Below are 27,307 nucleotides of genomic sequence, written 5' to 3' on the forward strand. Positions count from 1 at the left end.
TGTGGTCTGTTATGTGAGCGATGGCATTATGTCTTTAAAAAATGATGTACATACCTTAATTATACTTTGTGGCTAAAAAATGCTAGCTATCATCTGAGCTCTCAGTGAGTCATAATCACTGACCACAGATCACCATAACAAACATAATAATGAAAATGTTTGAAATATTGTGAGAATTACCAAAACATAACAGAGACAGCAAGTGAGCAAATGCTGTGGAAAAATGGCACCAACAGACTTGCTCGATACAGGGCTGCAACCAACCTTCGATTTGTAAAAAAATGCAGTATCTGCAAAGTGCAATTAAGTAAAGCACAATAAAACTTGATGCCTCTATAAAATGTGATAAACTCCTATATGATGATTTTTTAATACATAAAACAACAATTACATAAATAGGCACAGATGGCTTGTCTGCCTTTTATAGTGAAGACTGGATATGAGTTTAAGGCAACAATATGAACAATATGTATGTGCTAGAAATTTATAAAAGTATAAAGCGAACAAATGAAGAGGCAATGGTTATCACAATGATGAACCTATCTGTGAACATATGAATTATAACCAGCATACAGACTAGATCTCATTAACTGATAATCTACATACAGTCCATTAAAAAGATAACAAATGATATGTTTTAAGTCACTTCTCTACCCCCAGATAATAATCTAAGAAACATCAGACTGGATTTATTTACGAGGAGGCTCCTAGCCTTTTTCAGAGCTTCTAACACAGAAAATTTTCTGGCCATGTCATCCAGAATATTTCTCCCCTCCCAGTGACATAAGAGCAGTGATAATATTGCCACATTTTCGGAACTTAGCAAGATACACGGACATATATGATCTCACGTGGAAACAGCCCTACACCATCTAATGAAGGCCAAAAGCGGATTCCAATAAGAATGGAGTCTCAGGAAGATCCTCCACTTGCCGAGTAACAGACCTATTATTTGGTGAAGACAGAAGTCAAACCAAGGCCTTCTGACTTCCGGTGGGTGCCCTTACCCCAGGATCACTCACTCTCTCACCTCACTTTACCTCAGAGGTGTTCTGGGGAGTTCCCCTGTGACTTACAACATGGAGGGGAGGGGGGATGGCATTGGATACTGTTAACCCACATTGGGGGATGGGGGAGGCCAGGAAGCAGGGCAGTGGCAATTGTGACCCCCCCATTTTTTTTAACGTATTTTGCAAATTACATGTTTTGGTTCATAAGCCCGTACATACCTCGAATAGCAAACTGAAAGAAATTACACAGAAATGTTTTATTTTCATTTTCTCAAATTGAGGAGTTTTAAGTTTCCTTTCCTGCTAGCTTTAAAAAAAGATTCTTGGAAATGCAAAAAATAAATAAACAAACAAAACTGTAATTCAGTTGCATATTTAAATCCCTCAGGTCACAGGACCCCTACCTCCAAAGATTCTGATTAAACTGCCTGGGACGGACACTAGGCATTCACTGCATGTTTGCCTCTTTTCAAAGATTCTCAAGCATTCCCAACGTGCAGCCAGTCACTGCCCTACATGTAAATTCACAACATTTGCAACAAAACCCCTGAAAACACAACTACGACTTTCCATGTGACAGCTCAAATGGTGGTATCATGAAGCTAATTTAGATACAGTCTTTATTTTTCCTTAAGACTTTAAGTGACTTCTATACCTAATGTGGGGTTCAAACTTAACAACCCCGAGATCAGGAGTCATGTGTTCTTCCCACTGAGCCAGCCAGGTGCCCCTAGAGCTTTTATTTTTTAAGAGTTACATAATGTACAGCAGTACCTATTCACTTTTTTTAAATCCTACAAAACAAAATGAAAACAGAATTAAATTCAGCTCTAATTCAAAGCTCTGTTTTCAAACTTGCATTTTCTAACAGTTACATGGCAACCTCTATTATCAGCAGTAGGGGGATTAAGAAAAGCAAGGGGTAAGGTTATGCACCCAAGAACGTTTGTCGACGTCTGGCAACATTTTTGGTTGTCACAAATGGAGTGAGGGGCATCTAGTGCACAGAGGCCAGGGATGCTGTAAAACATGCTACAGGGGCGCCTGGGTGGTTCAGTTGGTTAAACACCCAACTTCAGCTCAGGTCATGATCTCGTGATCCCCGAGATCAAACCCCACATCAAGCTCTTTGATGTCAGCGCAGAGCCCACTTCAGTTCCTCTGCTCCCCCCTTTCTCTGCCCCACCCCTACTCATGCTTTCTCTCAAAAATAAATATTTAAAAAACTTCTTTAAAAGACGAAGAAAAAAAAAAAACAAACATGCTACAATGCACAGGATAGCACCCATGGCAAAGACTTATCCAGACCAAAATGTCCACAGTGCTGACAAACCCAGCTTTGTACTTAAAAATCTCATTTGGGGTTGCCAGCTGTTGGTTTTCCACATGCCCATGTAAGAGTTCATGAGGCTGTGGAGGGAGAAGGGGCACTATCAGTCCTTCCCACCAACTTGGACTTCAATGGACTGCTTCTTCCAGCAGCCATGAGGTAATAATCATCACCAGCCCAAATCACTCCACAGGGGTTCACACATCCCACAGAAGCTGACCAGAGCTCCATGCTGCGGTCATAAATGCCACAACCCACAGAGGGGATAAGAGTGATAACAGCTGTCAGCCCCCAAACCGGGTTTATGGCAATGCACAACTGTGCTATAAAACAGCTACTAGAGATAAACAGGGTCCCCCAAAATAAAATAAGACATTATTGAACAATCACTGACTTTTAAGAGTAAAGGAATATCTATCACATCAAAACTCTCAGTAACCTAAATAGGCCAAAGGGAAAAGGTGAGGAGGCAAATTTAAAGCCAATTCTTTTTTGTTGCACAATTAAAGCCTTTAAGAACATTTTTTCCCCTTTTCGCCTCACTTCTAACTACCCAGAAGGGGAAAATCAGCAACTCTTCTTAAAAAAAAAAAAAAAAAAAAAAAAAAAAACAACAACAAAAAACAACTTAATACTGAGTTGTCATTTGAATGGAGGAAGATTAGAGTAACAGAGAAACTCTGGATCATAGGCAAAACAGGAGTTCAACTCAAGAACTCTACTGGCCTGAAGCAAACTACTTAATAGCCAGGTAATGGCTTAGAAAACCGGAGAGTTTGGCATGACAATCACTCCTGTGTTTTGCAGCAATTTAAAGAAACAAGGAAAACAATAACAGAAACCCCTAATTTCATAATTGCTTTAGAGAGAAAGAGCTCCACAGACTAGAATTTTCTACTCAAACACTTTCACCCTGAAAGCCATCCTGGGAAATTGCCTATCAGGAGGCATTTCTAAACATAATATAAGATATCAATTCATTTCTATCTATGTGACCTAATTAAAATGAGGTGAGGCTATTGAATGTAACATTCATCATCTCTTACAACAATTTCTGTAGTGTTCGTTGTTGGTAGACTTCATTTGTGCAGTATTTCACATATGGGTCAAATGTGGATGCTGTGTGCTTTTCCACAATGTCACTTATGTCATCTATGAAGATATTATTCTGATGTCTTGCTTCCAACTCCATAAAGAACCTGAAAAAAAAAAAACAACAAAGAAAAGCATTTACATTTTCTTCCATATAGTTAAAAAAAAAAAAAAAAAAAAAAAAATCAGGGGCGCCCGGGTGGCTCAGTCAGTTAGGTGTCCGACTTCAGCTCAGGTCATGATCTCTTGGTTCATGAGTTTGAGCCCACATCGGGCTCTGTGCTGACAGCTCAGAGCCTGGAGCCTGCTTCAGATAGTTTGTGTGTGTGTGTGTGTGTGTGTGTGTGTGTGTGTGTGTGTGTCTCTCTCTCTCTCTCTCTCTCTCTCTGTCTCTCTACGTCTCCCCTGCTCTCACTCTATCTCCTTCTCTCTCAAAAATAAACAAACATTAAAAAAAATTTTAAATTAAAAAAATCAAAGATGATTCTCATGCAATCTTATTATACAGGGTTTAAAAATGTCAACAGTGCACAATACCATCTCAAAGAGATACAAGAAAAAACTATAAAAAATTGTCGAAGTTTAAATCTATCACATTAACATCTTACTACTTCAAGTGTTCAACTGGAAACACTGATAACACGGGTCCTTTTTGTGCTTTTAGGTATATTTTAGAACGTACAAATTTCACTACTTTTTTCTAAGTATTCCCTAGATATTGGAGGAGGAGGTTCATGTTTCCATATTTTATTGTACTGAAAAGTCTATGAGCAAAACATCTAAATAAGTACTTAAAAAACAAGTCTGAAATAAACCTAATTCTGTGTGCTTTCTCTGAAAATAATCATATTTTAACTCTAATGATATGCATGACATTTAAATGTACTCAGAAATTATTCAGATTGCATTTTAGGGTTGCCAGATTTGGGGTGGGTGTGTGTATCGACCCATTTATCTTGTGTCAAGTCCAGTGAAAATTACATTTCAGATAAAAGAGTCATTTTTTAGTACAGGTATGTATAAAATTAGTGCCTGGGACATCTTGAGCATCCTGTATTTTATCTGGCAACTCTAGAGGGCATCCACATTTTACAGCACATCAAAATCAGGTATTTGAAATAGGTTTCTACCCAGAGCATTGCTGCTCAAAATGTAGTCCACAGACCAGGCATCTAAGGGCTTACTAGAAATGCAGAATCTCACCACCTACCTCCCCCAGTCTGAACCTGCCTTATATCAAGATCTTCAGAGGATTCAAAACACACACTAAAAACAGAGATGAACCTCCATAGAGCACACTTACCGTCCAAGTTCGGAGGGATAAGAAAATCTATTAGAAATAACTATCACTGTGTGACCAAAGCATCTTCCAAAGAAAGTGTAATGAAGGTGAAATCAACAGTAATTTCTAACACTGACGTCTGGAGGTCAAGGATACAAGGGAATATGGTTTTCAATAAGCTCTTAACTAGCATTCCTCACATCACTTCTCCTAACCAGTGGACTCCAAATACAGAATTCAAGGCTGACGGTGAATGAGACAACAGAAATGTATACAAGATGATTAATAGTAAATATAGGCTAACATTTTCTCACATTTTCATCTCAGTTATTTTCAAAGAAAATCCTGGCACTCAGCAATAAGGTGAGATTTTAAAAGGTCTTAATTTTATATACTTACATGTACATTAATCTCATTGTAGTATAAACTGTGTTTGTCGTCATTACATATTTGATTTTTTAATGTTTTCATAGGAGCTTAAAAGATGAAGAAATATACCTTAACTCATAGAAGAGTAAAACTATGTATACCCTGAGAAAGTACCCGTATTTTTATTTCCTTTGAGAAGGATTTAGGGAAAATAATTAGTAGGATTCCCATCCACAAGATTGTAATTGGCCCAGTCCCCCAAGCCCTTGTTTAAAACAGCAAGAGAAAAAAACTTAAAGCACACTTGGCTGGGCTATTTGGCTTTCCTTCCAAAGGTGTCAGGGTTAGTATGCACAATTCTTACATAGTAGGTCAGAAAATACACCAGTATGTTCCAAAATAGCTGCATACTGCTTTGTCAGGACTGATTCTATTAACATTCAAGGAAAATATCAAACCCTCTCCTAAAAGTTTCAGCAATTGCAAAAACAACCAACTCCAAACTCACATGTTTATTAAAAGATATTTAAAAGCCATGTTTCTCAAAAGCTATTTTCTATAGAGACTGGTCCCTGACTTCAAGAAATCTATGCTACATTGGGAAGGTAAGTCTGATAAACATAAATGATAAAGACAACATACTTGCATAAAATCACTTGTTGGAACATACATGCCTAGCAGGGGTGGTGTCACTGTTTCTTTAATTACATGAACTATAAATTTTTTTATTGGGGCAAAATATATGTAACATAAAATTTACCATTTTAACCATTAAAAAAATTTTTTTTAATCTTTATTTATTTTTGAGAGAGAGACAGCATGTGAGCAGGGAAAGAACAGAGAGAGGGAGACACAGAATCCAAAATCAGAATCAGACACAGAATCAGACTCCAGGCTCTGAGCTGTCACTACACAGCCTGACGCAGGGCTCGAACTCACAAACTGTGAGATCGTGACCTGAGCCGAAGTTGGAGCTCAACAACTGAGCTCCATTTAACCATTTAAGGTACTCCATTTTAACCATTTTTAAATGTACAATTCAATGGCATTAGTCATATTCATGATGTTGTACAACTATCGCCCCTATTTCCAAAATATTTTCATCGCCTCCAACAGAAATGCTGTACCCATCACCTAATAATGCTCTATTCCCCTTTTCCCCAGCCCCTGATCACTTCTAATCTACTTTCTAACTCTATGCATTTGCCTGTTCTAGATATCTCATGTAAGTGGAATCATGAAATGTTTGTACTTTTTATCGGGCTTAATACCCTTAGCGTAATGTTTTCTGGTCAATCTCTGCTGACAGATGTAACAGAACTTCATTCCTCTTTATGGATGAATAATATTCTATTGTGTATATATATATTATGTTTATCCATTCACCTGTTGAACATTTGCACACGAGCATCTATGGGAGTCCTTGTTTTCAAGTCTTTGGGGCTATATATCTAGAAGTGGAACTTCAACCTGACCGTCTCTGCCAATAATCATATATATCAAGAAATGATAGAATAATGCCAAGGAACCACTACTGAAGAAGCTGAGTTATATGCCAAGGAGAGATTATTTCATTAAGTGAAAGCTGAATAGGAAATGATCCTTTTCTTTCTGACACTCACAGAGGAGTAGCCCATGGGCGGCACAGAGCCAATTAATTAGAACACATGACCTGTAACAGAGGTCAGGGCGACTGAGAACATGGTAAACTCAGGTGAGGAAAGGTGCAAGGAGGGTCATCACTAACGAGGATGACATTACTGGAAGCAGAGGGGCAGGGGAGACAATGTAGATACTGGGGAACTGGCGTTCATTGAGGCTGAGGTGTTGACCACAGGAGGGCCAACGGCAGAGAATGAGGGCTGAAGAGCAGGTCAGAGCTAGACTACAAAGGTCTGATTATATGCTGAGGAGCTAGGGCTTTATCTGTGGACAGCGGGAACCACTGGAGGTGATGACGGCAGTAATAAATCATCGAATCAGAGAAAAATTGGGGGCAGAGAAGGGATAGATTACAGGTGAAGAGAAAATGGACCAGAAGCAGACCAGTGAAATGGCCAACATGGCATAAGACCTGACAGTGGGAAATCAAAGAGAGAGGACACCGATTAGGGTAACAATGTGAGGGAGAAGTTCACAGAATGAAGATAATTCATCAGATGGGAAGTCAAGGAAGATGCTGGGGTTTCCCTATTCAAGGTCTCCCCCTGGGCATCATCAAGGTGGGCCATTAAATCATTCACAAAGACAGGGATTTAGGAGGAGTGAGGAGAGGCAAGAAGGAAGCAATTTCATTTTGCCTTGGACATGTGAAACGGACAGCTGAAAATACACATCTGTGAGAATTCAGAGCCACAGGAATTCTAGGTCGTGTGTAGTCAAGTAGTTCACTTTTAGCTGGTTTTCCTATAAATGCAAAATACTTGATAATTATTTTAACTCCAACTCTCTTTCAGGAAAATGTTCAAAGACAGTTGAAAAAATAAGAAACTACTCCTAAGGTCATTATCGTGCAAATCTAAGAAATAAAGGTCTTAGAGGCAAATATCCCTTACAGTTTGTCTTTAAGTAACTATTATAGTCTGAAGGAATGCAACTACATAACCAAAAACAACAGTAACTTGGCTTTTCCCAATGAAAAGGAAAATTCATTTATCACAGTAAAAGCCTTGCCAAAGTACAAGATTAAAAACAAAGCACTAATGAAATATCTGTTTATGCTACTCACTTTCACATAAACCAAGCCACCCATCTTTTATTTTGACAGTCGCATAATTAAGACCTAATTTAAAGCTTCCTATGTTAAATTATCTATTGGTTATTTTGGCAAATTTGCATATTTTACTAAGCAAGCTGGGCTACAAAAAGACCAAGAAAGTTATTACTGAAGAATGAGGTATTATTTCAATAACCAAGGATGCTGGAGATCCAAATCAAACCTGAAGCCAAAGTAAAAGCATGCTGGTTCCCTCAATGAAATTTAAATGAGTTTGTGAAGTAATTTGGCTTATTTGAAGGACAACATTTTAAGGGAAATATATTTCAACCCTATGAATTGTTTTTTTCTGGACAATATTTCCTCTTCGTTGCATTACCAAGATGATCGTGTTTTATAAGCAAACATGTTACACAGTCTTCCTCTCTCTCTCTCTCTCTCACCGCCCCACACCCCTCAATCAAAATTCTGATCTCATCACTAAAGTGTAGATTTTAAGAAACCTCTGATGGACCGACCAGAAAAGGCTTCTGGAAACAGCGCCTCCTGACCAGAAACCCAAGGTAGCCCTGTTTGACCTTTCGAGCACCAGCACAACCACACCCACGTTTCAAACGATTGCAACCTGCCCAGGTGAGCTCCCTAGCTGTGTAGACAATGGTCAGACCACTGAGAACACCACGGTGGCCTCTCAGGAGCTGGAACTTCAAGATGACTTAATGACAAGTCTATGCTAGAAAAGCTTAATCATGACCTATATCCTTGACTCTAGTATTTTCCAGAACTGCTAGGACTGCATTTTCTCTAGGATTTTTGTGGTTGCTTCATCAAGTGATTGTCTTAAAAGTGGCACCACATTTTGGGCTAAAAGACAAATTCGACAATGAAGGAGGTGTTTCTCATATACCCAGCACATGCACTTGTTAGCTTCACTTTTTCCCTTCTGTAGTGGGCAGAAAAGACACAAATGTGAAGTATAAATGTCTATCATACTAACAGCCTTCTTAATATTCAATTGGTGGGGCACCGGGGTGACTCAGGTAAGTGTCTGATTCTTGATTTCAGCTAAGGTCATGATCTCACAGTTGATGGGATCAAGCCCCACGTCTGGCTCTGCACGGACAGCACAGAGCCTGCTTAGGATTCTCTCTCCCTCTCTCTGCCCCTCCCCTGCCTGTGCTCCCTCCCTCTTAAAAATAAACAATTTAAAAAATATTCTGTTGGTAATGTAATTAGCATGTCAGACTTGAGTGTTCCTGATAGCTCTTGAGGGCTGTACAGTAAATTCACCAATCTATACAGGAGATTACAATTTATTTAATACAGACAACAAATCAGATTCAAGCAGTCACCACCAAATCTCCTCCCATGTGTCCAGCTCAAGGTGAAAGGCTTTGGTAGATGTCAAGGAGCAAACAATTGATATTCATGATCACCAAGCCCAGTGCTACATGTTTCCCATATACTGCCTCATTTAATTTAATCTTCAAGCCTACTTTATGAGATGCCTACCATACCCATTTTAGAGATCAGAAAACCAAGGCTAAGAGAGTTTATGACAAAAACTAAAACAATGGAGCCTCCATCTGAACCAGAGCCACAGCCTTCCGGAGCCCAGTGCCCATGCTCAAAGCACACCTACTGCTTCTGCTCACAGATGCCCACTGAGCTTGTCTGCTACTACCAGCCGTCCTTCAATCTAGACATCCAGTAAAAAGACTGACAGCTGGAGCTGAGAAAGAACTATATTATTTTCCAAGAAGACCAGCTGTCGAATCATCTCAGCACGTAAATCACACACATCAACACAGTGAAGACTTGCACCGTTGATTTATGCTGTGGCAAGATCTGCGGGGCAGCGGACGAACTGTCGACCACCCCAGGTACAGCCTCCAGGGAAGACAATTAGGAAGGCCACAGCTAGTGATGGATTCTGGTCCCCGCCGACACAGCATAAGCAAATGCTGGTTTCACAGAAGCCCTGTGAATCTCCGAGTCATTCCTTTTTGCCCTCCTTGTACCCTGCTGCCCTCCACATTGCCTAACAAAGTCCCAATCAGCTTTCAAGTCTCAGATTAAATTTCATCTCCTTTCAAGAAGCTTTTCCTGACCCTCTGGGCTGCGTTGCTTTATGTTCTTTATAAACCCCTCCGTTGGTATCCCTACTATGATCCCAATTAATTATATTATGATCGTGTTTACATTTGCCTCTCTTAGCAAGATCTAGAGGACAGAGGCCAGGTCTCTTGTGTTCAAGTACCTGACTCTAACTGTAGTACGACCAAAAACCTGACCATAGTACCTGAAACACAGTCAAATATTTGACATGAATAAATAAAAAATTTAAATTTTAGTTTATTTAAATTACAAAAAAAATATTTAAATTATAGTTAATACACAGTGCAATATTGGTTTGAATAAATCAAATTTGTGTTTTCAATAGGAAATGAAAGATGAAACAGGTTCAAGCAATTTTGTTTTACCAAAAACCTAACACCCACAAATTGGTCAGTCTCTACACATGCTTTACTCACTGATGTATCAAATGAACAAGTATTTTTGGACCACAAACTGGGTTCCCAAAACTACAGCAGGGCACAGTGAGGGCCACCAACCAATGAGGATACAAACTCCCTGCACAAGCTTTTAGGGTCCCGTCAAGTAGGATCACCCAGTTGAGATGGAGGCCAGTCCTAGTTTCTTCGCTGCCAGCTGCATTCTCCGAAAAACCTGCCTGGACCAGCCCCTCCCCCACCCAGTTCAGGGAGGATTCTCGCTTGGCTAAGAGGCTCAGCACTCAGCGCTTTAGCTGGAGAAGCGCAGAAAGCAGGGCTCTGGTTATAATCAGCGCTGTCCCGTGCCCTTCCTGGAATGGCATCCTTTCAAGGTACTTTTCCTTCATTAATATCCATCTGCCTAACGCAGGCTCAAATCATTCTTGGACTTCTTCCTCACTTGAATGAGCCGTCAATCTTAACAGCTGCAGTCTCCCACCAGAGAGGGTCATATTCACTTATGCTGGAGACATGTAACATACCAGGCAGGTTTCACATGTCTAAGTCGCTGTTATATAATAAAATATCTTCACCAAACAAAGAAATATTCCAGATAAGTGGCAGCAAACTATTTGCTTCTGGAAATACTTTCCTAACAGAGCACCAACAGAACATCCTGTACTGTACCAAAAATGAATTTATATTCTGCTGCAGACAAGTGAGCTTTGGGGCTTGTTCGTTTGGGGCTTTTTGGTGGTAGTCATTTTGACGCTAAAGATCAGCGTCAATTTCCTTTAATACTACACTGGATTGGGGATGGCAGTGCATGACAAGAGCACCACCACTAACCCATGGCAGACGTCACAAACCAATTGTGGCACTCTGCCCAGACCCAGAATCTGCACTCCAAGCAGCCATTATCGATCAATCCAAATTGATGAATAAGGTGAAGCCCATCTATGAATCCTTCACCAGTCTAGCAACGATGGAAAAGTATGTTACTTTGACAAAAATATAGGGCTGCTGCTTCTCAGACTACCCTACATTCTGATGTGGTAAAGGTCTCACGAGGTTTCCTCCTTAGCAGACTATGATACATATATCTTGTCATGTTCTATTTTAGCTTTTTCTTCTGAAATGTTATCTCTGGACTGATAAGGGATAAGGGTTGAAATTAAGACTGATTGGGAATGTGAGATTTAAATAAATAAATGAATAAATAGGTTATATATATACATACATACATACATACATATATATAATCTCCTAACAAAACTGTTCTGGTAAACCTAAACCTAACTCTCATTCTGATAGCTGCTGCTTGGTCCTTAAAATCTCTAGGATGGTTTTTTTTAAGAGATTCTTATCACCTTGTGAAAACCTTTAAGATCAGCCTAGGCAGAGAACAGAAGAGACTGGGGTGAAAAAGAGAAACTAAGGGTTTTCCTACCCTCAATACCACACAACACAGAGCTTTCTTGGGTTTAAATCCAGTACCCCCAGGCACCTTCAGTTCAAGGCACCTAGCAATCCCAAAACAACGAAGGTGGAGCTAGGGCCAGGGAAGAAAGACGCAAAGACAGACTGCAGAGCTAAGGGCCCCCCACCCAAGACCACTCCACCTCAGTTAAGGCTCCCCTTTAATTATTTTTTCCTCTCGCTGATGATGTACATGCTCAAAAGAAATGTTAAATGGACCATACGAAGATAGGAAAACAGTGCTTTAAAAGTTCTTGCAATTTGAATGCCATTAGGCTGTTTTCACTTAAAAATGAGAATTTAAAGTCTTTATCATCTGAATGTTTCACAAAAACATATTGGAGAGAAAAGGGCTTGTTCCCATGGTAACTTACTGCATACTTGATTCTTTTGTTTCAGGGCTACTCACATGCATTCATCCATATTGTAATTTCTCCTGGAATGAGGATAACATGCTAATGAATGACAGAAACCATTCTTATCAAAACGTCCTTAGAAGATATCAAAGCTGCTGTATGAACTGGCCTGTGATGCCCTGGGTTATTATACTTTTTAATTTTTTTTTTATTTGAGCACAACTATTAATTTCCACACAACAGAAAATCATTCCCAAATTTTATATATGACCACAGAGACTGAGACCAAGTATGCTTGGTTCACCATTGGCTCTCCAGGAGCTGGCAAGGAATGAGCACTCGATAAATGTGCTGAATGAATCAAACCAGATACCTGCTAGTCCTCCTTGCCCCATTGTTCAAGTACCATCTCCAAGGAGAGCAACAGGGAGTGATAATGTAAAGCAAGTATGCACCAAGCACGATTTAATACGTACATTAAATTAGCAGGGTCCTCTCGGCATGGGTGGGCTGTGGTGAGATGGCTCTGAATGGCTCTACTGGTCAGCAAATATCAGGGTAAACACATGGCTGGTTAGGCTTTTTGCACAGCATCTAGGATACCGGGCTTGTAACCTCAAGAATAATTTTGCTAATCCATCGCCTGGCAAAAATCCTTTGAAAACTCAAAACCTAGGAAAGATTTATGACTTCTGAGGAACTGTTTCCTTTTATTAGATGACAGTTACATAACCGATTCTGTGACCCTTTTACTTTGGCTGCCTGGAAGAATAAAGCTGTGTTTAACCCTCACTCCTAGTAACGCTAGGCAGGAGATGTAGCTGAGCACCTTGGCTATCATCATTGCTGCCTTGTTTTCTATTTCTCGCTTAAACAGCCACATTCATCTCCCACTCAAACATGTCATTTACTGTAAGGTGCCTTGAGCCTTCTGTGGACGCAATTGGGAATATAAATTATCAATTATAAACAAACCAGGAAAACATGGATTCTTGGTGGCTGATGGGAAACAGCCACCAAGAATGAATTTATAGAACACTGGAACAAAGTCAAGTAAAACAAAACAGTCTTCATGCTGAAGCCCCCTTTCCTATTGTGGGTTGGTAATTCTGGAATAAAACCAGCACATGAAAGGACACATTTCTCTTCAGGCACTATTTCCAGATCCTTTTGCATGGTGCCCACAGTATTTCAAGTCAGAATTCAATCCACAAAGAAGAATAACATTTGAAGTAAGCCCCAAATCTTTGTATCTTTGTTTTTTATTAATCGTGTCCCCAAAAGTTGTCTTCCTAAAGAAATACGTCCTATAGATCCCATCAATTTCATCAAGAAGAAAAAGGGACCAGGACACAATTTAGGAAAACTATAAAAAGGTCAGTTTCCAGGGCGCCTGTTGAGCATCTGACTTTGGTGACGTGAGTTTGGCTCGTGAGTTCGAGCCCTGCATCGGGCTCTGTGCTGACAGCTCAGAGCCTGGAGCCTGCTTCAGATTCTATGTCTCCCTCTCTCTCTGCCCCTAACCCACTCGCATTCTGTCTCTGTCTCTCTCAAAAATAAATAAACATTAAAAAAAATTTTTTTTTTAAAAAGGTCCGTTTCCTAAGGCAATAACACCCTAAGAAAAATGATCCTTGCCTACGCAAGAGAAATAGAATTTCAAGTCCTCTCTGACATTTTTCAAACCTGTTGCAGTTTACACAGCAGCTGGCTCCTGTCCTCCCTCTTCGGACAGCCCTCTCTGAATTTCAGCAAGGATTTTTTAAATGCTTTCTTTTTAGACGGTTATTAGCACTGGTTAGCAAAGTATCCAAAGGAAAGGATCTATGGGATAAACAAATTCTCATTCTGGCTCTTAAGTGGATTTGAGATAATGATAAATTTCTGTTTCTTCATTTAGTAAAACAAAATGAACAAAATGAACAAATGAATGGAGAAGACTAGGTCAACCATCGGTCCCACCACACGCCATAATCAGCCCACGCAAGACTACCAGCAAGCATCACAGCAAAGAGGTAAACATGCCAGAAAGAAGGGAAAAGAGCCCACAGTCCAATGGTAGGGGAGCATGAAGGAACAAAAGGAGGGAACATGAGATGATTAAGCCTCCAAATCACCTCCTCAATACTAAACACCAGGGTTCCTGCTTTCTCGTTCCCAATATTAGGGATAGGTGGTGATCTCTTATCTCACAAGTAAATGCTATTAGATAATAATACCTACAGGTGAATAGACGTTCAGATAAGGTCAGTTTCACACATTACCTACTGGAGCAAGGCTAATTGTATACCATTACATCGCACCTCTGGAAAACGAGTGCAGGTTCAGGAGCCAGATGGCCTAGGTTCAAGTCCCGGCCCCCTCTTTTACTAGCTGTGTAACCTTAGGCGACTCACTTAACATCAGCAAGTCCTATTTCCTCATTTGTAAAATGGGAATAATAATGGTATGACCTCATGTGGTTCTCATGATGACTGAATGAATTAAACCATGGTAAGTGGTTACAATATGGTCTGGCACACGGTACACACTCATTACCATTAATTATTATTATCATTTAAAGTGCAATAAATGCCTTTCCCTCCTATATGAATTCTGTGAATTCACACATCTTTTAAATAATGCCAGTAAGCTGTCTTGCTTTTCCAGTACAGTCTGTTCAAAGACAGCAAACCCAGCTCCTATATTTCCATCAATTAAGTCCCAGTGGGCAGATATAATAATCCTACCATACACCAAATAAGCTCAAAATCACAGATATGCGTGTTCAACAACTTTTGAATTTTTTTTTAATTTTTAAAAAATTTTTTAATGTTTAATTTATTTGAGAGAGAGAGAGAGAGAGAGAGAGAGAGAGAGAGAGAAAATGTGAGCACAGGAGGGTCAGAGAGAGGAGACACAGAATCTGAAGCAGGATCCAGGCTGTGAGCTGTCAGCATAGAGCCCAACGTGGGGCTCGAACTCACTAATTGTGAGATCATGACCTGACCCAAAGTCAGACGCTTAACCAACTGAGCCACCCAGGCACCCCTAAAAATTTTTAATAGATACTTATCAATGACAAAACTAGGGGAGCCTGAATGGCTCACTCGGTTAAGCATCCGACCCTTGATTTCGACTCAGGTCATCATCTTATGGTCATGGGATCGAGCCCTGTATCAGGCTCCATGCTGGGCATGCATGGAGCCTGCTTAGGATTCTTACTCTCCCTAGCCCTTTGCCCCTCCCCCACACACACACAAGCTCTCTTGCACACGTGTGCTCACTCTCTCTAAAAAAAAGAAAAGAAAAAAAAAAGAAAATTAGAGGAGGATCTCATTGGTCCTTTTTAGGACCTATGTTTTGGTACTAATTCAGTGAGTTACAAACGGGAAAGCAACAAAGTAGGGCAAACTAACAACTTTCTGCCAAGAAGTAGTAGAACATTTTTTTTATACTGTGAGGAAGAAGTTATGTCATGTCACAATTATGAGGCATTAAGCTAGGCAAGGCACAGACACACTTGGCAAAAACACAAAAGGCACTGTGTTTATCTGTAGAACGCCCTGTAGCAGGCTGAATCATGGCCCCCAAGGATGTCCATGTCCTGTGAATATGTTCTCTTACACGGTAAAAATGACTTTGCAGATATGATTAAGGATCCTGAGGGGGAAGTCCTCCTGAATTAACCAGGTAGGCCCAATGTAATGTGAAGGGTCCCTGTAAGCAGAGGACAGGAAGATCAGGATCAGAGAAAAGATGTAAGGATGGAAGCAGAAATCAAAGAGAAAAACAATAAACACAATGCACTTAGCTTTAGAGATGGAAGAAAGGGGCATACGCCAAGGTATGCAGGTGGCCTCCAGGAGCTGGGAAAGGCTCAGAAACAGATTATCCTCTGAATGGATAAAGAAGATGTGGTATGTATATACAATGGAGTATTCGACAACCAAAAAGAATGAAACCTTGCCACTTGCAACTACGTGGATGAAACTCAAGGGTATTATGCTAAACAAAATTAGTCAGAGAAAGACAAATATCATATGACTTCACACATATGAGGAATTTAAGATACAAAACAGACGAACATAAGGGAAGGGAAGCAAACATAATATAAACAGGGAGAGGGACAAAAACGTAAGACACTCTTCAATATGGATAACAAACAGAGGGTTACTGGAGGGGTTGTTGGGGGGCGGGGATGGGCCAAATGGGTAAGGGGCATTAAGGAATCTACTCTCGAAATCATTGATGCACTATATGCTAACTAACTTGGATGTAAATTAAAAATAAATAAAAAGTAAAAAAAAAAAAAAAAAAAAAAAAAAAAAAAAAAGCACAGATTATCCTCTAGAGCCTCCAGAAGGAACTATCCCTGGTGATACCTCGACTTGAGAAAAAAGTTGTGTTGTTTTAAACCACTAAGTTTGCAGTAATATGCTACAGCAGCAATAGGAAATTAATATATCCCCTTAATCCTTTTGGAATCTGTCATCTAACCTCTGTTCCTTCTCCAATATCTAATATCCACTATCTGTAAGGAGGCCCCTGGATTATTCATGAGGCTGACTTTAGAGGTTCATCAATTCCAGAAAGCAGAAGGTTCAAGACCCAGCTCCCTCTCCTATTCGTTCATTCCACAATTACTTAACTGAACACCTACTATGTGCCAGGCTCTATTTTAGGCACACAGAACACACAGCCCAGGGCAATTCCAACAAAAATCTCCACCTCGATAGCACTTACAGTCTAGTTCCTAGGGGGTGAGCCATCCCTGCTCTGCTCCTTCAGGGCCCTCCTGGAGGACTATACAAACAACTGTTAGCACCACTGATGAGAAACAAAACAAAACACTGTCTTTTTAAGGTCCTCCAAAAGACACTTCAAAAGGTAAGAGATTTTCGTATTAGGTAACCATCAGAAAGGAGGAGGGTAATGGGGAAGTGAGGGAATGGTAGGAGCAGAGATGGGAACTCACAGCTTGTGCCCAGGGAAGGTGGTGGTGGACCTCAGGGTTTGTTAATGGTAGACTTTCAGAGGAGTCAATGACACAAAGGAGTTTAGGAACCACTGGCTTTATATAATGAAAACAGCTCACACAGAAAGACACACAGAAATTGGGAAATCACTAGAAGATGAAATTTTAGATGTAGCTTGAGCCGAGGCTGTGAATAACTTGGGAGTCCTTGGTAAGCAGTTTCAATGCCTTAAGTAACAGAGGACTATGGAGACTGCTTATATTTTAGGCAAGTAACCAGGAGGTAGCAGGGTAAAGAACAGGATGTAGAGCTGAAGACTCAACTGTGGTGTGAAGAAGCAAGGAGGCCATCCACAGTCTACACACATAATCCACTTAGGAGAAGAGAAGCCTGGCCGTTCCTCCAAATGTCTGAGAGTTCCCATATCACCCAGCAATCCCCCTCCTAGGTATATACCCAAGAGAAAGGAAAACATATGTTCACACAAAAACCTGCACCCAAATGTTCATGGGCAGCATAATTTATAATGGCAAATAGGAGAAACAGCCCAATGTCGACCAACTAACAAATGGCTCAATAACATCCAGTATATCCATATGATGGGATATTACTCTGCAACAGGAAAGTACTGACACATGCTACAACATGGATGAACCTTGAACACGTTACGCCAGGTGAAAGAAGCCAGTCACAGAAGAGCATATATTATGTGATTCCATTAATACGAAGTGTCCAGAATAGTCAAATTCATGGCTGTTCTGGAGATGGGGAAGTGTGGGGGGAAATGGGGAATGAGCGCTAATGGATACAGCCTTTCTTTTTGAGAAAAGCTCAGAGAGCTTTGCTCAGCCTGTGAATACACTAAAACCACCAAATTATACAACTTAAACAGATTATTTGTATGGCGTATGAATTATTCTTTCAATAAAAAGGACAGCAGCTGGGAAATGGACAGAAGGAAGGGGTCAAAGCTGCTATCTGTTAATTGTGTTCATGCATGGAGCGTGCTCTTTTCCTACTTTCCCAGACAGTGATTCTGTATGTGTTTCGTCTCTTGTCAAGTGACTCTTACTAAAAGTTCCAGGACTTAAACAATATAAGCAAGCTGTCCTGGCTGAGGCAGGGCCAGAAGGCCCAGAGTCCAGTTGTTTGGCTTCCATGACACCCAACTGGCCAACCCCAAAGTGCCTTCCGGAAATTCCAGGCCCCACAACAACACAATCTGAAACCACTCCACAGACCCAAAGGGCTGAGAGATGTGGGAGTATTAAACATCTTTGCAGGCTCAGTGAGAGGGAATCTAGCCCAAACCTCGCTAGCCACACCGGGGAACTGGAGACAGTACGGGCACACCAAATCGGCCCTGCCCCCCTGCATTGGCCTCTGACCCAAATAACAACTGTTAACCTTTTGCTCCCTTACCATACAAGATTCCCTAGTGAGAGAGAATAATGGTTTCATTTATAGAAAGCTAAGAAAGGTTTGCTTTTACAACCTCCCGTAAGACCTGCAGAGAGGTCCAATGATGGCAGTTTAGTCTAGAAGAGTCAAAATGTTCCAAAAATTTAACCTAGCATTTGACCACAACCAAGATGCTTACTACCTTTAATAATGACAAATTTCGGATTACAAAACACATTATGTATTCCTTGAGGGAAATTTCTACAGTAGATGTACCTCTCAAGTCCACATGTGATGCTGCCAGTAATTTATAAACCATGCACAGTCACATTTCACCAGTTTGTGTTCTCTTTTATACATGCACCCCCTCCTTCTCTTATTTCCCTACCAAAACTCTGGCCCCAAAACACACGTCTTCTGCAATGGTATTTTTCCTCTTCATGATGCACCCCCCCCCCGCCATCCCCTCCTTTTTTTTACCCTGCTTCAATCCACTTTTAAGAACCTACCCAAATCCCTTCTAAAAAATCTGGCCCTTTCATCCCCTTCTAAACCATCAATGGGAGCCAGCTGTCCAAACCAAATCTCTAACTGTTGGCTTCTCACCACAAAACTCCTTCTAAGAAAAGCCCATGGATGCACACCTCTTCTTGGTTCCTTCCCATCCACCTGCCTGAGACACTTTACAAAGCCAGCCTATATGCCCGTACCCACCTACCTACTGTGGAAGGACAAAGCCATGGCAGAATCTTCTTCCGTTGCTTGCTAACAATGCTCATGCAAGATCACCACAACTCTGTCATTCGCCAGAATATGCAGTGGCTAGACTGTAGAGAGGTAACCACACAAGTCTGCAGGGAGTTTGTCATGTTCCGGTCTTCTTTTTTCTTTATTGGCATCTTAATAGCTATAGTGGAAACTCCTGCATAAAGCTTAATCTGGACTTTGGCCAATATACACAGGCACTTGCATTTGATCAATTTAGCATCAAAGAGTAGCTCCCAACCACACTCTCCATCCTCACTTTCTGCAAAAGCAGAGCCAGCTCTCAGCTAGTCGTAGGCGTTTGAGAAGGACTAAAGAGACCGCCTACTGTAGTTTACTCAAGGGAGAGCTGCACTGTGATCCCTTTGTAGGGTGATGGTCTCCACTTCGAAGGAATGCGAGAGGCTACTACCCCCGTGGGAGGGAAGGATGTGCTACTGAACAGCAGGACTACAGGATCCAGGTCCTGCTGCGGCACACGACTGATCAATCACTCAAGTTGTCAGCAGCTTCTCTAGTTTTCGTAGTCCATCTGAAACTGAAGAGGGCTTGGCACTAGTGGTAGCAAGGCCAATGTGAGTTTCAACTACAGAATTATCATCTGCTAGACCTTGTATAGGGCTTTACAGCTTCCAAGTGCTTTTATACCTTCCATTCAACAGTAGTCCTTATTCTAAGGGCTTTCCTTAGAACTCATTAGAGCTATACAAAGTAAATACCCACCAGCCTCTTTCTAAAACAAAACTTAACCAAACATACAGTAGAAAAAAAAAAATTTGGCAAACTAGAAAACCATAATTAATCTATAGAGAATTGTTCCATGAGAAGTGGTCCCTGAAACAAAAAAATCTTTTGGAGGTTTTATGATTATTATGAATCAGCAATAAACTAAATACACGATGCTGAATTGACTATGTTATCTCTAGGAATTTTCCAAGAACTCAAGACTTTTGTAAAATGTCATTTCATTAAGGTTTGCTTTACTTTTACAAATTTTCAGGTCTCTGTATATTAATTCCTTATATGTTTTTGTTCTTGTTGTTTAAGGTTAGCTTGAAGAGAGTCGCCTGGGTGGCTCAGTTGGTTAAGTGTCCGACTCTTAATTTTGGCTCAGGTCATGATCTCACGGTTTGTGAGTTTGAACCCTTCGCTGGGCTCTGCACTGACAGTGTGAGACCTGCTTGGGATGCTGTCTCCCTCTCTGTGCCCTTCCCCTGCTTGCTCTGTATCTGTCTCTCAAAAATAAATACTTAAAAAAAAAAAAAAAAAAAAAAAAAAAAAAAAGGTTAGCTTGAAGATAAATAAGAGGGAAAAAAAAGATGGAAGTATTTTATTGCCTTGGAAAGTTAATAGACACATGAATCAATGCCTGCCCTTCTCTGACAGTCAAAATGGCCTTACGATCCGCAGCTTTCCCACTGCAAGTTCTCAGTGACAACCAACCTTGGCTCAAATGGTTTGATTTAAGTGTAGCTGCAGGTGCAGAGACAGAGGCCAAAAAATCTAACCACCACCTTTCATAGAGACACCTTTTAAACAGGATGAAAGTGATGCCATCACTGTTTCTTAGACGTTCAAAACCCGAACTTTACCCTTGACTTTATGATACAGGGTAGTAAAATTCAGGTTTTAAAAAAGTAGACACTGAAAGCATTCTAGGTAGGAGCCCCTACACCGGAATATCGTGATTTGCATGCAGAGGGCATTTTCACTACATCTAGGACCTCCAGAGATTCAACATAACATAATCGTCTCCCTCATCTATTTTCTCTGTGTTTATACAAGATATATTTCTCTTATCAACGTATTTTCTAATTTTAACTATTTCTCAGTTTTCTGTAGTTGCCTTACCTTCTTACCAGACTAATACCTAGGAATCAACTCGTTTAACTTTTTAAATCAGACAAAATTCAATTGTGTATTGCAAATATACAAGAAAGGCGAAAGGCACTATTTTTACTTCTATGTTAATACCATATAAAAGGCAAATCTATCTGATGCTTTAGCTGCTCTATTATCAAAAAACTGACAGGGTAGTATAATTTAACCAAGTACCCATTTAATTTTAACAGACTGAAAAAATAAAGATAAGCATGTGTTATTGAAAATTATACAAGTGTATTTTCTTAATGCCTCAAATTACATACTATTAACCATTAGTCAGAAATGTACTTGAAATTCTTTATGCTTAATTTCCTTAAGTCCTGGTGACAGCAGGCACCCTAACACATTAAAACACATTTTCCCTTCCTCTGTCCTCCAACACCGCTAAATTTATAGAGGTCTCTGAGGAACTCCAAGACTGTGACTTGTGTGACACTGTGTGACACGAGCACAAGGCCAATTGATCTTATCAGGCTAATTTAAACCAAATGATCAACAAAATGTGCATTAGAGTTCTCAAATGGGTGGCTGATGGGTTGAAACTGCCCTACACATGTGTATTTAAAAAATCTGAATTAACTCCCAACGTTTAAAAATCAAGAGACTGCACCCACCCATTCTAATTTCCCACTTTTCTTGAAATATCGGATCACAACGCAGAGTTCAAACTCCCCCAACAGTCACAGTGGCTGGAACTGCACTCACACCTCTTTACAGCGACCACCCCCGCCCCCCAGCACCAGAACCATCCTGTACCCATCCTGCTTCACTCAGCTATGTGATCTGGCTGCCAAGGCAGGCATTTGAATTTGTCCCCCTTTAGAGAGGGCTCTGAGATCAGGTTTGGGTCTGAATTCTGGCTTATCACTTAGTATCTGAGTATTTACCACTCTAGCAATTTATTTAGCCTCTCCGTCATCTGCTAAAAAGGATATAATACTATCTCCCGCAGAGATTGTGGCAAGGGTTAAATAAAGCACAAAATACACAAAGGATTTAGCACAGCACCTGGCACACGGGGCTGCTTAAATGGTGGCAGGTGTTATCACCAAATGACAAAGCACCAAAGGATACTTGACAAGATGTAATTTCCATCCAAGTCAAATCACTATTTCCACCTCCTCAAATTTATGTATAATTAGAAGCTAAATGAGTTTTAGGATTCATTAAACTTCTGCTTCCATTTGTCAGGAACCTGTAAGGCCAAACTCCACATATGTAGAAAAAATAAAAACCTCTGCAACTTTTCATTCAATTCCTAAGAAAAGCAACATACTGTTCATCAGGAATAGTTTCATACACACATCAATGGTTCCTCATTAACAGAAAAAAAAAAAAAGTTTTTATCAACCTATAAAATATTATTTCAACTCTGAGGAAGAATTAATTGCTGAAGTTAACATCAAATTTAACAAGTATATGGTTATAAAATGTTTGTCCTTCATTATCAAGGCTTTGGAGTTTGCAAATTGCTATAGCTGATATCTCCGTGAGAACTATAATTAATCAAGAACATTTACACTTTGATTACAGAAGGAATAAAGGAAGACAAATTATACTCAACCATCTCCTCATAATCTTAATGCAATCTTGGAGAACAAAAATCAGTGCAAAAGTCTTGTCAACTTATATTCATAACCTGAGCCAGAAGAAAGTAGATGAGAAGCTAAGTCCAATTATTTATAACATGCTGGCAAAAGTCCAAGGCACGACCATAGTTAAATGTTAGAGGGGCTGGGGAAGGAGGGAAAAAGAATCCATGGAAACTTTACTAATAAATTCTCTTGCAATGGCATATTTAGGTATTAACAGCACCTGGCTGAACACATGACATTCTGATGATAAGTAAACTGTGCTGTAAAGCCTTAACAATTTTTCAAATGTTGATTTTGGCTACTGCCTATCTGAAAATTGGTCCAAACATGGGCTGAATTAAGATCCTTATGAGCACTTTGCTTTAAAGTCAATAGTAGTAAAGCACAGCCTAACCCTTACACCCTATGCCAACACATGAAAACCAGGTACCTTATTGGTGCAATAGATGTTGTTATAAAGCTAGTATTTTTGTAAATCAAATCACAAACAAATGGCCAAACAAAAAACCCTGCATGGTTCATTTGGTAAAAAGGCAATTTGGGGATGGAAATGCTGCCACTGAGAAGTTTTCCATTCTATTAAGTCTAATCTTAGACCAACCATTCTTTAAACACCTATCTCCGCCTTCAGCAAACAAATGAAACCAGGAAGAAACACCTATATCCGACTGTCCCAGTAAAACTTCAACAAAAGCATCTTGCGCCTTTTTGAGTGAAGCACTCAATCCTTCCTTTCTCCGATTAGCAGGAATACCAATTACCCCAATAACCCTTTGAAGGCCCAAGACTAATGGGTTCTGAAGGTGCATCCTTTATACACTGATCACACAGTGAAGTGAACCTACAGCAACTGCTTCTGGTGCAGAACTCTGCAACCTACAGACACAGTACAAAATATGGATCCTCCAAAAAAAACCTTCCATCTTGTGGAATCCTTTTAAGTTTTTTTTTTTTTTTTTTTTTAATGTTTATTTTTGAGAGAGAAAGAGAGAGCATGGGGGAGGGGCAGAGAGAGAAGGAGGATCTGAAGGAGGCTCTGTGCTGACAGCTGATGCAGGGCTTGAACTTACAAACCATGAGATCACGTCCTGAGCCAAAGTTAGACACGTAACTGACTGAGCCACCCAGGAGCCCCTAAAGTAATTCTTAAGGTATACTGATTTGTTTCCCCTATAAACACAGAAAGAAAACAAAAAGCAAGCTAGATACCACTTGGCTTCTAGCCACACCATTCCCCTAGGTCTCCTTCAACCCCGTCCCCACCACCATCAGCTGCTCCTTCTCAGCCTCCTTTGCTGGCCCTTCTCCCATAATCCCAGTCTCTTAGTATTGGAAAGTCCCAGGGCTTCGTGCTTGGCATTCACTCCTGCATCTCCATCCTTTCTGGAGAAACCTCACCCAACATCCTTGCCTGAAATCCCATCTAAATACCAACCCCTCCCAAACATGTTTCAAGCCATCAAACTGCCAAATCTAGACTTAGATACCCAACTGCCTGCTCAGCACTGGCTCCCTAGGGCATGTGAGAAAAATAACCACTTAAAAACTCAACACTACAATTAATGGCAAAACTGTGGAGAGAGTAAAAAGATCAGTGGTTGCCATGGGCTTGGGCAGAGGGAGGGGATGAATAGACAGAACACAGAGGATTTCTGGGGCAGTGAAACTAACCTGTATGATACTATCATGGTGGATACGTGTCATTATACATTTGTCAAAACCCACAGATTGTACAACACCAAGAAGGAACTCTACTGTAACCTAGGATTTTTGGTGAAATGATGTGTCAGCATGGGTTTGATGATCACAAGTGTATCACTCTGGTGAAAGGTGTTGATAGCAAAGGAGGCTGTGCTTGTGGGAGATCAGGGAATATGTGGGCAATCTGTATTTTCCACTCAATTTTGCTGTAACCTAAAACTGGTCTAAAAAATAAAGTATATTGAAACATCAGTGAATGAGCCAAATGAAGAGACACCTAAAAGTGTATCACTTAATCTGTTCCTGTGTATCAGGGTGTATTCACAGCATCCTAGCTAGAAAAGTATACAATGCTTTTTCTAAAGATCTCCAGAGGGAGGAAGGTCCTCATCACCCTTTAGTAGCAGTGACATCAGCCAAGAGTTTACACTTACCTCCATCAGTGGAGTCCATAGACACTCTGTCTCTTCTCACGTGGTTAGAAGTTAAGACGAGTTTTATGGGAGCTTCTTAACCAACCCTGATCTCTTAGATCCCTTGACCAGTAGTATTTTCCACAAGTCCTTCCTGGCTACTGGAGGAAGAGCTGACCAGTGGTAAAGACATAACTCACTAACCAGAACCACACTCCAGACTACTCTTTTTTATAGAGCAGGAAGCAAAATGAGTAAAAGCCACACACCTGCCACATCTGAATATTCAACCTGTTCCCCTTCATTTCATCTTTTCCTAGCAGCCCTCCAAAACTAGGGGAAGGGAGTTTTCAACTTAGCTCTTGAAGAGGAAAAAGAAGATAATCATCCCAACCTGTATTTACAGAAGTAGCCACTAATTAGGTATTATCAGATAATGAAGAATCATCCTCACAGCTGGTGAACATCAACACATAATTTATTCCCCAAATTGGGATACCTTTTGAGAGTGAAATGGGGCAATTAATAATCCCACCTGTACAAATGAAATCATCCTGGGCAGATGAGAATGTGCAATTACCCTAATAATTTAAAGAACACTTACCGAATACCACCAACTATTCCAACTGCTTTTCATGTATTGACTAATTTAATTTCCACAACAACCCAAGAAAATAGGTACTGTTATTTCCATTTTTATGTACGTGCATACTGAGGCACAAAGATGTTAAAAAGCTTGCCCAGGGTCACACAGGACATGCAGGAGAACAGGGATTAGACCCCAGGCAGACTGATGACACTCTTGGTTAGTCACCATGCCATACTGTAACACTACTTTAGCAACATTCTAGAAGTCTCCATTTTTACAGCATTTTAGAATTAGAAGCATTTTAGAAGCAATTAAATCTTAATCACAGTTTTTCACAGTCCTGAATTATTTCATTACTGGGCAATTTCCTTTCTCTTACATCCAACTGAAATTACTCCTGATATACCTTAAGGTGGAATGAGAAAAGATAAACCCAACTAGAGCTAGCAAGGAGGTGGCCACTTAAGTTTTGTATGTATTGATGATTCTCATTACTTATGGTAGTTATGTTCTATAAAGTTACTGCAAACACTGAATTAGCGAATACTGAACCAGTGCTCCTAGTGGAAATACGGGGTTAGCTTTCTATAAGCCTCTCATCACAGCATTTTCATCAACTGATCAATACATAACCTTATTTTATGTATGCTTCTGTTTAAGGATGTTTCCTTTAATATTAATTCCCTAGCATTGAACTTGTGGCCAACAACACTACAACTCATGCCTGACAAAGCTTATCCAACACAGACATTTCTCCATAAGGCACAGAACAGCCTTCTTGCACCTAGAAACTCCAGATAGCACTTCAGCACTGTATCTTTCGGGGGCCATTTTAAAGAGCAAGATCACCAACCAAAAAGGCCACAAAAATGTGAAAAATGTGGCATTAAGTAGACTGCGTGTCTGAACGACTGCAAAAGCACAGCAAGTATTAATTCTGGGCTACAAATAAATTTGAGTGAGTAGGCAATTCGCAAATATGGAATCCACAAATAAAGAGTGTCAACCGTACACATCACTCACAAACTTCCTGCAGCAGCATAAGTACAGAGACTTCAACACTGACAGGCAAATTTGAGCGCAAGTCCCCACTCAAATACCCACTGGTTGGGTGACTGTGGGTAACTCACCTCCCTCTGAGCCACCTTTTTCTGATCTATAAAGTAATCATGGGGGCGCCTGGGTGGCTCAGTCGGTTAAGCGTCCAACTTCAGCTCAGGTCACGATCTCGCGGTCCGTGAGTTCGAGCCCCACATCGGGCTCTGGGCTGAAGGCTCAGAGCCTGCAGCCTGCTTCCAATTCTGTGTCTCCCTCTCTGCCCCTCCCCCGTTCATGCTCTGTCTCTCTCTGTCTCAAAAATAAATAAACGTTAAAAAAAAATAAAAATTAAAAAAAAAAGTAATCATGCCTAAACCTTCTCTTCTTTGGGTCAAATAATAGCAATTTTAATAACTTTGTATCTTGAGTTTTACTTTACATTTCTAACCGTTTTTCACACAGCCAAGGCCCCGTATTTCTCATATGCTATGGAGTCGAGCTAAATAGAAGAACCTGGTTCTGATCTAACTGAAGCAAACGAAGTGGGATAGGCATACTGACTCTTCTCAGGGAGCGTAAATTTAAACTCCAATAAGAGAAAAAGGATGCAGAATAGTGTATAGTCAGCATGCTAGTTCTTAAGAAAAGAGAGACAACAAGAAACCATTCGTATTTGCCTATACTTACATAAAGAAATGCTGGCAGAAAGGGTGCCTGGGTGGCTCAGTCGGTTAAGCTTCCAACTTTTGATGTCAATTCAGGTCATGATCTCACAGTGAGGTTGGTGGGTTCGAGCCCCGCATCTGGCCCACGCTGACAGTGTGGAGCCTGCTT

At 40.4% G+C, this 27,307-nt stretch overlaps 1 protein-coding gene across 4 annotated transcripts in view; it reads right to left on the reverse strand.

Moving 5' to 3' along the window:
* The window catches only part of ARHGEF26 (Rho guanine nucleotide exchange factor 26), a 128,191-nt gene that overhangs the window by 54,762 nt on the left and 46,122 nt on the right, over positions 1–27,307 (reverse strand). For all 4 annotated transcript variants that reach the window (XM_042955078.1, XM_042955077.1, XM_042955076.1 and 1 more), the window contains one exon: positions 3,387–3,539. In XM_042955078.1, the coding sequence (XP_042811012.1) occupies positions 3,387–3,539 (153 nt within the window). The remainder of the gene's footprint in view (positions 1–3,386; positions 3,540–27,307) is intronic.

This window comes from Panthera leo, chromosome C2 (genome assembly GCF_018350215.1).
Source record: "Panthera leo isolate Ple1 chromosome C2, P.leo_Ple1_pat1.1, whole genome shotgun sequence".
NCBI classification, from domain to species: Eukaryota; Metazoa; Chordata; class Mammalia; order Carnivora; family Felidae; genus Panthera; species Panthera leo.